The following is a 12,506-nucleotide window of genomic DNA, read 5'->3' as shown; positions in this document are numbered from 1 at the left end:
TCGAACCTGCCCGATGGCTGAGGGCAGCTCTGAGTTTTAAGGTTTCAGGCTGATTGTTTAGGACGTGTTGAGCTGAAAGGCCCAACAGACATTCAGAACACCTCCAGTTTATTACTGATGTAGGGTCATTGCTGCGTGTGAATCCCCACGCTGCCACGGACGCTTGCTGCATGACCTTTGATCAGTCACGCTCTCGGCCTAAACTACCTAACAGGGCTGTTGTGAGGACGGTATGGAGAAGAGGAGAAAGTTGTAAGCCACTTTGGTTCTCCATTGGGGAGAAAATAGCTTTAAAAAGGGCTTGGACAGATTTATGGAGGAGAAGTCGATCTCTGGCTACCAATCTTGATCCTCCTTGATCTGAGATTGCAAATGCCTTAGCAGACCAGGTGCTCAGGAGCAGCAGCAGCAGAAGGCCCTTGCTTTCACCTCCTGCACGTGAGCTCCCTGGTGGACCACTGCGAGTAGCAGAGTGCTGTACTAGATGGACTCTGGTCTGATCCAGCAGGCTAGTTCTTATGTTCTTAAAAGTGGTACATAAATGATGTAAATGAATAAATCAATGGCTAAAATATCCACAAAGAAACAGAATGAATTTTCACGCACAGACCAGAAACATCTACCTGGCAATTTGGGGGTCCTGTCCCCTTCTGTGGGCAACGGCTGCGGTGTCACAAGGAGCGACCTCACGCCCGGGTTTTGATTGACCATATAAAAGGGGCACAGCACTCCGTCAGTAGAGAGCAGCAGCAGGACTGGAGCTGGATCCATCGTCTTCTCCTCACCTGCAAGAATGCCACAAAAACACATCAGGACACTCAGTCATAAACAAGCCACAAATCATCTCATCATGAAGTCTTGTCTTCATACGTAACAGGACAAGGCAGAAATGTGATGATAAAGAATTTTGGGGTGTTCTGTGTAAGCGGTAAACTAGAACACCACACGGGCAAGCAAATAAATCATGCTCACCCCTGTCTGTCGGAATAATACCGGAACAGGGGCACATAGCCAAATATCTTGAATGATTAACTGAACCCCAACAGAGATGGATCATCACAAGGATCATCACATCCAATGCCTTCCCATCAGCCATTACAAAGGGCCATTACTTATCCATCCCTCTCCAGGATCGGGTTTGTCCACACTGTAAAAATCAAGTGGAGACTCTAGCTCACATTATTCTTGACTGTCCGAGATATGTGGGCATTAGGAATTTCTCTCCCAGACTGGCCCTAGACAAATCTGAAAGTGACTCTGACTGCTCTATTGTGGAGCTTCTGTTAAACAACACAGATGTCGTGCTCTTGGAAAAAGTAGCAAAATTTCTTTTACAAGTGACAGAACTTTCTAAGTAATGTATACTGCTATGTACAGTCTTCCTGTCTGCGCTTTGAATGTACTCTTGATTTGTATTTCAAAAATGTCTGGCAATGCTCTAGAATCTATTTTTAAATGCCAAATAAAGGTGGTTGTTGTTAAAAAAAAAAAAGAACACCACACAAAGGGCACTCCCAGAATTCCTCCCAAGGTGCTGCTTCTTTCAGCGCAGAGAATTTTAAATGCAACCGTGCTTTAAAAATAACCAGCAACCCCCTATCTACAGACAGAAATTATTCACTTGATTTCACCACTTATGTATTCTGCCACTTCATTCAGTTGCACGTACAGCCCAAATATTTGGTATTTCACAGTTTTAAAAAAAATCCTATTGAGAGCCTGCAGTTCAAAGAAGGACAGTCACAAGAGTGAAGTCTACAAGTAGGGAATTGCTTCCAGATAGAACACCTGCCCAAATCACCAGTAAATCTCCCTACTGGTACCTTGAAGGAGAACTTACTAATCTTTATGGGTGTGCTGCTGGTATAATCTATGGCCACGCCCACAGGCAAGGTGTCATCGCTTTTGTCCGTCACAGGAAGCTCTGCTCGGCTGGAGTCTTCCAGAACCCACAACTCCCAGTTGTTCTGCAAAAGACACGAAATGCCATTTGGCTTGCTCTGCGGCATCTCCTGGACAGCCCACGGTGCCCTGGCCGCCCATTCAGACCTTTAGACATCCTTTGCTCAAGGAGCAGCAGTGGCATAGTGGTTAAGAGCAGGTGCGCTGGAGGAACCGGGTTTGATTCCCCGCTCTGTCGCTTGAGCCGGCTTATCTGGGGAATTCAGAGTAGCCTGTGCACTCCAACACACACCAGCTGGGTGACCTTGGGCTAGTCACAGCTTTTTGGAGCTCTCTCAGCTGCACCCACCTCACAGGGTGTTTGTTGTGGGGGGGGAAGGAGTTTGTAATACCCTTTGAATCTCCTTACAAGAGAGAAAGGGGGATATAAATCCAAACTCTTCTTCTTCTTCGCAACGTTGGCACCCTCCCACATCCCCTCTGCCACAATCCATCACCCCTTGGAGGATTCTCTTCAGCAGGTCAATACGGCTGCCCTCGAGAGTTACCTGGTCTCCTTGCCTTGAGAGGATACTGACTTCTGTGGAAGCGGCGGAAGCGGCGAGGACCAGATCCCTTTAAACACAAGAGGGAGGACAGTGTCAATTGAAAGTCAGGAGCGTGAGGAGGACTCTAAGCAGCATTACGGCTGCAACCCACTCAGGCTTCGCAGATTGTGCTTTGACACCAGCAAGACTTCATGCAAAGGAAAGAATGCACAGAAAAAAAGGATGTTAAGCTGTTGCCTTTCTGGGCATGCATTGTGGAGTTTATGTGGAAGGACTGCCAAAGATTCAAAAAGATTCAAGTTCAGTACTGGGCAAACTGATTAGGGAACACTCCACAGGACGTGACCAACCTTGTCCCTCTAGTTTCTAAACGTGTGGGGGGGAACCTTTATAGGTAGAGGAGAGGGGCACAAAATCCCAACTGCTCTTTGAGAACAGTTCAAACTGTCTTAGTTGGTAGTTCCATGGGGATGTCCACTCAGTGCATGGCAGCTGTGAAAAAGGCAAACTCTATGCTGGGGATAATTAGGAAAGGAATTGAGAATAAAACTGCAAAGATTGCCATGCCCTTATATAAAGCAGTGGTGCAACCGCACTTGGAGTACTGTGTTCAGTTCTGGTCGCCACATCTAAAAGGATATTGAAGAGATAGAAAAAGTGCAGAGAAGGGCAACAAGGATGATTGAGGGACTGGAGCACCTTCCTTACGAGGAGAGGCTGCAGTGTTTGGGACTCTTTAGTTCAGAGAGGAGACGGCTGAGGGGGGATATGATTGAAGTCTATAAAATTATGCATGGGGTAGAAAATGTTAACAGAGAGAAATGTTTCTCTCTTTCTCACAATACTAAAACCAGGGGGCATACATTGAAAATGCTGGGGGGAAGAATTAGGACTAATAAAAGGAAACATTTCTTCCCGCAACGCGAGATTGGTGTTTGGAATATGCTGCCAGAGGAGGTGGTGATGGCCACTAACCCGGATAGCTTTCAAAGGGGCTTGGGCATATTTATGGAGAAGTCGATCTATGGCTACCAATCTTGATCTGCCTTGATCTCAGATTGCAAATGCCTTAGCAGACCAGGTGCTCAGGAGCAACAGCCGCAGAAGGCCATTGCTTTCACATCCTGCATGTGAGCTCCCCAAGGCATCTGGTGGGCCACTGCGAATAGCAGAGTGCTGGACTAGATGGACTCTGGTCTGATCCAGCAGGCTTGTTCTTATGTACTTAAACTAAACCTTTATTAGGCATCAGAAAATAAAATGGATAGTATGCGCCAGATAGGGTTTAATAGAATGATACAAGTGGTAAAAAGAAAAAAAATCAGGAATATACAGACATCATTAATACAAGGAGGAAAGCCCAGAAAATTATTTCAGGGAATTAACCAGGAAACTGGCCACCATTTCCAGTAACTTCGGGCGGGTCCTGATTATTCAGGAGATAGTTCAATCTGGAATTTGTAGAGAATGGACCTGTCAAAGTTGGAGCCTTCAGAAAAAAACTAGGTTCTAAATTCTGTAAATGTTGGGCAAGTGAACAGAATGTGCTCTAGCAACTCTACAGAGGTTGGGCAATGTGTGCAAGCACGGGTCTGGTGTAAAGATGTCATAAATCTCTCTGGGGACAGAGCAAGAAGAAATATGTTGGTTCCTGAGAACAGTTTACACTCATAAAAAGGCAAGAATGGGCTGCTACATGCTCTGAGGGATTATTACATGAACATCCTTTATATAAAGTTGGTCCATCCGAATCGGCTCTGAATGGTAGCCACTCCGACAAACCAGGATCTCCTGCATGCAAAGGATTCACTCTGCAACTTGAACATGGCCATCCTAACAGTCGGAGAAAGCACCCAGCCCTTCCCAGTCACACGCCCAGAGGGCTGATTTTGCAATCTTCACGGAGGAAGATGGCGCACATCAAGCTGATGACCACCAGATCCTGCACATGAAGAGACAAACTTGCACAACTGCAGCGCAGGCACAGTGGAAAGATGAACTTGTGAACCAGCCCTATGACTGCCACAGATTTTTCTCCAAGAAGGTTGCCTGATCATCGTGCGGCACAAGTTTCTGTTTTCCATGAGTCTTTTTGGCTGCTGACTGATCTACCCTCATGTTTTCATCCACTCTGGCAGATGTTGCTGCCTCATGTTGCTTTCTTCCAAGAGCACTTCACACTTTGGATTTGTTCAGTAAGTTCTGGATGGCTGATGAGATGTTAAGCAACATCCAAGTTTTATACAAACTCTGGTCTGTTTGATGCTTCTGTATACAAACTCTGGTTTGTTTGCTGGTTTTCTAGAGGGCAGCCATATAGAGTTTGCTTATACAAACCCTGATTTGTTTGCTGCTGCTCTATACAAACTCTGGTTTGTTTGCTGCTTTTCTATACAAACTCTGGCTTGTTTGCTGCTTCTCTATCACTTCCTGTGCTAGATCAGCTCTGGGGCCAGGTTTCAGTGCTTGGAACTGAGCCAAGGAAGCAGCTGCACCCAAGTAAAGCACTGGATTCAGAAAATTGTATTCCAGTTCGTTCGTCAGGAGGTCAGGGGTACGAACAGCAGTTGTCACACACTCAAGGGAAAGCCAAGTAGCAAGGTCTCATTGGTCTGGTCTGAGAGTTAGGGTTTCATGAAGAGCAGAGAAGTGTCAGCAGGACAGAGAGGAATCCACTCCGTTGCATCCCCAATTTGCCTGCTGATCTGGAATCCTTTTGTAGCTAATTGGACAAACTAGTTCTCATCTGGCAACGACTCACTGTTTTCAAGCAAGTGTTGTTTCTGCAAGAGCCTAATGCTGCGTCTTTTAATTTGCAATACACTCCTCAGACGCTGCTGGCATCGTTGTGCAGGTGAGTCCGGGAATTAAGGGCCTGAATTCCCTCAGTTAGTGCCTGACTGGAAGGCTACTTGGGCAGCACGTCAAAAAGTGACCACAAGTATGACCAGGCACTAACTGGTCCTCCATTATGCAATGAAGTGTAAGCTGACCAATACTGGCAGAATATCAGAGCGCTACACAGGCATACTTTGGCAGGAGATGGGGAGCATCATTTCATGGCTTACCAGTCCTCAACATAATTGAGGAAGTAGTGATGTTGCCTCTCGGTGCAGCTGCCGTAACAGGGTTCCATAAAGTTAACAAACCGCTCCGGTCTTTTCTCTTCCTTTTTCTGGATGGAAAGCAAGAACAGGAAGCTGCCTTTAAAGGGCTCCTTGTAAACTCAACAGGCACGCTACAGCCAAATAGCGATATGATCTCAAGACACACAATATGAAAACCTCTGCAAAATACCATGCAACCTAATGATGAACTTCTATTTTGTCCTTCCCGCCAGGAGCGTGGAACAGTTTCCTCACAACAACCATGTGAGGTGTATTAGGAACAGAAGGACTAACTCAAGGGTGGCCAACCTACGGTGCTCCAGATGTTCATGGACTACAATTCCCATCAGCCCCTGCCAGAATGGCCAATTGGATAGCTTTAAAAGGGGCTTGGAAAGATTTATGGAGAAGTCGATCTATGGCTACCAATCTTGATCCTCCTTGATCTCAGACTGCAAAGGCCTTAGCAGACCTGGTGCTCGGGAGCAGCAGCAGCAGAAGGCCCTTTCTTTCACATCCTGCACGTGAGCTCTCCAAGGCACCTGGTGGGCCACTGCGAGTAGCAGAATGCTGGGCTAGATGAACTCTGGTCTGATCCAGCGGGCTCTTTCTTATGTTCTTAATAAATATGCAAATCTTTGAAGAAAGAAGAGTATAAGTTCTTATGCATCTCCACAACACGTACCGGAAGCACAACCATCACCACTTCAGGGGGAGTCTCCAAGGTCCCGTCTGCTGCTGCATATACAATTGTGAAGACATAAGTGCCAACCCACAACACGTCCAGGACTGGAAAGGAGAAGAGACGACAGAACACAAGGTTTAAAGAACTGGTTGCTTATATACTTCATATGAAGGTAAGAGCAGGTGCGACGCTGGGAAACATTCCTACCCAGCATGCATACCTACAAAAAAAAAATGACAAAATTACAGGTACTGCCCTTGACTTCAGCCTAGTTTAAAATTTATTTAGTACATTTTTAACCTTCTCATTTACTAAGGAGAACTGGCAATAGATGAGCAACCTGATTTGCACGACTGTTGTGTCAGATGATGGATGGATTCGTCTTTGTCATATTGGTTAATCCACCCAGTTCCTTGTTTTTATAACTTAATGGTATTGTGAAATGATTTATGAATAAGGTATGTTGAAAATGGAAAAAAAAAGATACCCTTCTGAATTAAAAGAGGATTTGTCCGTTAAAATAAAAAGCATTACAAATTCCACAATTACATTATAGGGTTTTTTTTTAAAAAGAAACCCTCTAGCACTAAAATGACCAAAGATTAAAAATTAATGTGTGTCACAAACTGTGATTATAATTATAATAATAATTACAATTATAATGAACAGTGTATTTAAGGGGCTCCAGGCTGGATCTTACCATTCTTTTCTGCTAATGGTGCCTTCCTTTTGTACAGGGGTCTGCAACCTGCAGCTCTCCAGATGTTCATGGACTACAAATGGCCAATTGGCCATGCTGGCAGGGGCTGATGGGATTTGTAGTCCATGAACATCTGGAGAGCTGCAGGTTGTAGACCCCTGCTCTAGTACAAAAATGTAGCCAGCAAGCTCTTTGCTCCGGTAGAAAACACTGCTATTAACAGAACAGATTCACAGAGCATAACACCATATATTGTACTGATGTCTTTACACTCCAACCACCGTCTCCTTTCCAACAGTTCTGTTTCCTGGACCATCAGAGGATCTGCTGGACTGACTCGTGTGTTCTCATCTGTGTGCAGAAGAAAACCCAAGAAAACGCCTGGTAGGTTCCTCACAATATGGCGAACTCATCAGCCGCATTCTGGGATATACCTACAGTTTGGTTTATTTACTGGACAAGTTATACGGCTCAACTCTGTTCCAAGGCATGAGCGGCCAGTCTCCTAGAAGCTGAAGAGATGCCGTACCTTTAACAGGATTATCAGCCTCATAGAATGGTGGGCAGGGAATGGTTTTCTTCTCCTGCAGGTTCTGAAACAGAGAATGGAGCACTTTTCAGAGTACTCTGCTGCTCACAATCACAAATGAAAGTTTTACCACATAACAATAATGCACTTATGCAGTGCTTTTGCCAGCTGTATGCTCGATACCCCACCACCTTAAACATGACTCGTACAAAAGAGAAGGGGTTCACTGCAGACAGATACTTACAGGTAGATACTGGACCACAGTGCCATTCAGCTTGCCCACAGCCAACTGCTTCCCTTTGGGGCTCCAGCACACTGAGAGAAAAACAAGAGAGAAAAACAAGATGAGATCACAACCTTGAACTTACTTCAAAGGTTTCTTCTCATCAGTGGATTGTATGGGTTGTGTCTCCTTGCTCTGTGGGCAACTTCGGGGGTAGGGCGGCCTTTCCAGGATACTGTGGTCTGATACGAAATGATAAACCAGTTTTTGGGTTGGATCCACTCTGATTTTCTGCTCAATTTCAACCATTTCCTGACAGGGCTACAGCCCCTGTTCCAGATGTCTTTTGTCTATACCTGATCTGTGAATTTGTCTATACCTGATCTGTGAATGATGACCAGCCAGTCATGGTGCTTGGATGGTTTCCCCTTAGAACAGGGGCCTGCAACCTGCGGCTCTCCAGATGTCCATGGACTACAAATCCCATCAGCCCCTGCCAGCATGGTCAATTGGCAGCAAGAGGCATGGCAGCAAGAGAAACAAATTCAAATTCTGGCTTATGCTTCACAAATGCCCATTAGTTCAACAGACCCTCATCATTTTTATCATATCTAGGGACTCTTAGTTTGTTTTCCTTCATGCCAACCCTGTGAGGAAGGTGGGGCTAAGAAAGCAATTTTGCCAACATCTCAAGTTTTATGTAGGCATGCATGCATTCATTCAATTCGTTTTATAGGTTGCACTTCCTCATATGGGCAGTGTACATTGTTAATAACAATAAAGACAGTAAAATCAATTGTATCTCAATGCCATAAGCACCACAAAGGGAAAGCAGTTAATTAAATAATACCCTTTAAAACCACCATTCATGCAGGAAAGAAAGGAAATGAGGAGGACAAAAGATGGAATGCCACTGCTGTCCTCAACTGATAAGCCTGGTGACACAGATCCGTCTTGCAGACCCTGTGAAATGACACCAGGTCTCTCAGGACCCAGGTCCTGTGTTTCACCAGGCTGTCGCCAGTCCCAGTTTCACAGCTGAACGGGATCTGCAGTTGGGTGTCCAGGCCAAAGTAGTCCCTGAGCTCTCAACAAAGCCCCTGATAGAAACGCAGGAACAGGCTTGGGACTGCCACTGTATATACCAGTGGTGGTGAACCTTTGGCACTCCAGATGTTATGGACTACAATTCCCATCAGCCCCTGCCAGCATGGCCAATTGGCCATGCTGGAAGGGGCTGATGGGAATTGTAGTCCATAACATCTGGAGTGCCAAAGGTTCGCCACCATGGGTATATACATACATCAGGAAACTGCAGTGGATCACAGTCCTGTTACACGCAACTGAATGAGACATGCCGGTTGCATAGGTGTTTTGAAGGGGAGGTAAACTCTTCAAGTGGAAAAGCAGTCTTTTATCTCCACAGGTGTCTATACCAACCAAAATTCTGGCCACCCACCTGTTGTTGCACCCACGGAGGGAGGAAGAGTGGCGTGCACCTTCACGACATCTGTGACCTGCAGGACGCAGACGCTGCCGTCAGATGCACAGAGGGCCAGCATGGAAGGGTTCACAGGGTTCCACTTCAGGTCACTGACCAGAGCCATGCTGCCAGCTTCTTTGGGCAGCTTATGAAAAGCAATGGGACGCTTCTGTGGTTTAGCCTGCTCGAAGGAAGCAAACATTTCCATCAAACTCCTGCCACAGCCTGCCCCCGCTTGCAGGATACAAGCCCATCCACCCCCTATCTGGCACATTCATAAGAACCTAAGAAAGAGCCTGCTGGATCAGACCAGAGCCCATCTAGTCCAGCACTCTGCTACTCGCAGTGGCCCACCAGATGCCTTGGGGAGCTCACATGCAGGATGTGAAAGCAATGGCCTGCTGCTGCTGCTGCTGCTCCTGAGCACCTGGACTGTTAAGGCATTTGCACTGTCAGATCAAGGAGCATCAAGATTGGTAACCATAGATCTCTTCCATAAATCTGTCCAAGACCCTTTGAAAGCTATCCAGGTTAGTGGTCATCTCCACCTCTTGTGGCAGCATATTCCAAAAACCAATCACGCGTTGTGTGAAAAAATGTTTCCTTTTATTAGTCCTAATTCTTCCCCCCCCCCCCCGCAGTTTCAATGTATGCCCCCTAGTTTCAGTATTGTGAGAAAGAGATAAAAAATTCTCTCTGTTAACATTTTCTACCCCATGCATAATTTTATAGACTTCAATCATATCCCCCCTCAGACGTCTCCTCTCCAAACTAAAAGTCCCAAACGCTGCAGCCTCTCCTCGTAAGGAAGGTGCTCCAGTCCCTCAATCATCCTCATTGCCCTTCTCTGCACTTTTTCTATCTCTTCAATATCATTTTTGAGATGTGGCGACCATAACTGAACACAGTACTCCATTCCAATCCTGCTATGAATCTCAGGAGCCCAGAACAGTGTGAACAGATTTGCTCACTTCCATTTCACCTTTGCCTTGGAGGTGGGTTATGCTGACTAAAAGAATGACCGGATATTGATCGCTTTGTGGCTGAGTGAGGACTTAAGCCATAGTTTCCCCAGTCGTAATCTGACAAATTAACCTATGGAGCATGATGGCTCAAGGCCAGCAAAGTCTATTCCAAAAGGCAGCAAGCCTCGGTGATCTGGAGCAGAGATCTACTTGAGTTCCTTTGAATTTAAATTGTCATGGAATGAACTCGGGACCTGCTAGAAGCAGTGTATTAGTTTTACCCCTCAGCTACAAGGATCAATTAAGATCCACAGACACTCCATCTCACCTGATTAGCAAAGGTACGGACATCAAAAAAGCCAATGAAGGTCCCACAGTCACTGGAGGCCATGCAGACAGAAATGATGAGGTTATCACAATTGAGTGCTAAGTGATGCAGTGGAAACTTCATAGGAACAAGAACGCTCTGGACATTCTCCACTGTAAAACAAACCCAGAGAACATAGTTGGTAATTTTGCAGAGACTCCCTAATCCTGTTATTCAAGCATAACTCCCAACTAATTGCCAAGATGGGGTCATGGACTACCAGGTGGGATCAGGGTATGTGTGTCAGATGGATTATCAGCATCCATTCATAGATAAAGCAATACAAGACAGTAAGCAAATCCATTAGAAATTCCAGGAGCTCTTGAGCCTGTGTTAGTATAATCACAAAATACTACTAACCAATTACCTATGGTTGCCCAATGATACCTCTCACTTCTGAAGACAGCTTACCTCCAGTATTGAGAACATACAACAGTCTTTCCCACTGAGTTCTGCTTAAGACATCAGCCGGCTAGCACTGGAAATTAAATATAAGACTGCACAGATCTTGGTCTAGCCCAGGGGTAGGGAACCTGCGGCTCTCCAGATGTTCAGGAACTACAATTCCCATCAGCCCCTACCAGCATGGCCAATTGGCCATGCTGACAGAGGCTGATGGGAATTGTAGTTCCTGAACAACTGGAGAGCCGCAGGTTCCCTACCCCTGGGCTAGCCCTTACATTATTTTGTCAATCCTCTCAATATTTGTTCATGAATTAAATGTCGAACTAGAAATGCACTGCAAAACTGGGAAAAGAGAACAATCTGAAACTCCATTTGCAAAGTCTCCCCTTTCAGGATCTCTAAGTCCTCAAGGCCTTGAGCAAGCTTGCCAGTCTCTTCCGACTTTCAATATTCTACGCCTTCTGGAATACATTCATTTCTCATCAGATCTTTTGGAGGACCATTGTTTGGCACCACAAGGAGAATTATGAGCGTACGTGAGAACAGAATTTATTCACTCAGCAACAAATCATAGTTCAGGAATATGTCTGAAGCAACAAATCACAGCAGCCTGATACTCTTGCATAAACCTTCCACAGACAACAGTCATGGTGCTAGATGTAGTATGATAGGAATGAATTTTGTAGATGCCTGCTAGGAAGTGACAGTCGAGCAGCAAACCCACTATGGACTTTGGTGACCCATGGTACATTAACAGCAAAGTCAGTATGAGATCAAAGAAACGTATTTCTAAGTAAGGAACACAGAATTTCAGTCTTAAACCTTTTGGCACTTGTCAGGAGGTGGGACAAAGGGGACTGAAAAAAGACTGTATGAAAACAAGCACAGGAATCTATGGTTCCTTCCACACATACAGAATAATGCACTTTCAAACTGCTTTCAGTGCTCTTTGAAGCTGTGCGGAATAGCAAGACCCACTTGCAAACAGTTGTGAAAGTGGTTTGAAAACGCATTATTCTGCGTGTGCGGAAGGGGCCTAATGCTTTTGAAAACAAGCACAGGAATCTATGCTTTTTACTGAATGTGCCCTTGTTCTAGACTACTCTCCCAATTTATTTGGAAATTTTACATTTTTTCTAGATTGTATGCTATTGTGTTTCTTGACAGTACATAAGCTGCCTTAAATCCCACATGGATAAGAGACAACATACAAATACTGCAACCATGATCTTCTATCTGTTCGTGAAATGATGTCGTATACTTAGTAGCTTCAAAGTAATTAACATTCTTTGCATAATCAGGCACCAATGAAAATAGGAAAGTGGGTTCCAGGTTAGAGGTTAAAAGTGGGTGTCTAGACTCAACAGTTGGAAGGACACAGCCCTAAGCTCCATTGACTGAGAACATACATTAATCAAATCAGCAAGAGGGCCTTTTTGTCGATCACAGCAGAAAACATGCATACTCAGAAGTGAGGAAAAACTCACCGATCTTATTGGGAGACTCCCCGGCTTCATTCTGCAGAAGAAGATCTTTTGTCTGAAAGATCTGCACCTCAGTTCCGCAGCCAGCAAAAACTAAGCCATACTTGT

The 12,506-nt window shown here is 45.3% G+C and overlaps 1 protein-coding gene across 1 annotated transcript in view; it reads right to left on the bottom strand.

Moving 5' to 3' along the window:
* The window catches only part of NUP214 (nucleoporin 214), a 97,038-nt gene that overhangs the window by 83,604 nt on the left and 928 nt on the right, over window positions 1-12,506 (bottom strand). The window contains exons 2-11 of the mRNA XM_048512150.1: window positions 12,402-12,506; window positions 10,471-10,622; window positions 9,154-9,358; window positions 7,716-7,786; window positions 7,472-7,535; window positions 6,243-6,346; window positions 5,519-5,625; window positions 2,451-2,517; window positions 1,841-1,967; window positions 624-785 (exon numbers count right to left, since the gene is read on the bottom strand). The exon at window positions 12,402-12,506 is cut by the window's right edge and continues 91 nt beyond it. Coding sequence (XP_048368107.1) covers window positions 624-785; window positions 1,841-1,967; window positions 2,451-2,517; window positions 5,519-5,625; window positions 6,243-6,346; window positions 7,472-7,535; window positions 7,716-7,786; window positions 9,154-9,358; window positions 10,471-10,622; window positions 12,402-12,506 — 1,164 coding nt within the window. The remainder of the gene's footprint in view (window positions 1-623; window positions 786-1,840; window positions 1,968-2,450; window positions 2,518-5,518; window positions 5,626-6,242; window positions 6,347-7,471; window positions 7,536-7,715; window positions 7,787-9,153; window positions 9,359-10,470; window positions 10,623-12,401) is intronic.

This window comes from Sphaerodactylus townsendi, linkage group LG12, assembly GCF_021028975.2.
Source record: "Sphaerodactylus townsendi isolate TG3544 linkage group LG12, MPM_Stown_v2.3, whole genome shotgun sequence".
Taxonomy (NCBI): Eukaryota; Metazoa; Chordata; class Lepidosauria; order Squamata; family Sphaerodactylidae; genus Sphaerodactylus; species Sphaerodactylus townsendi.
This window is presented reverse-complemented; position numbering and strand designations above follow the sequence as displayed.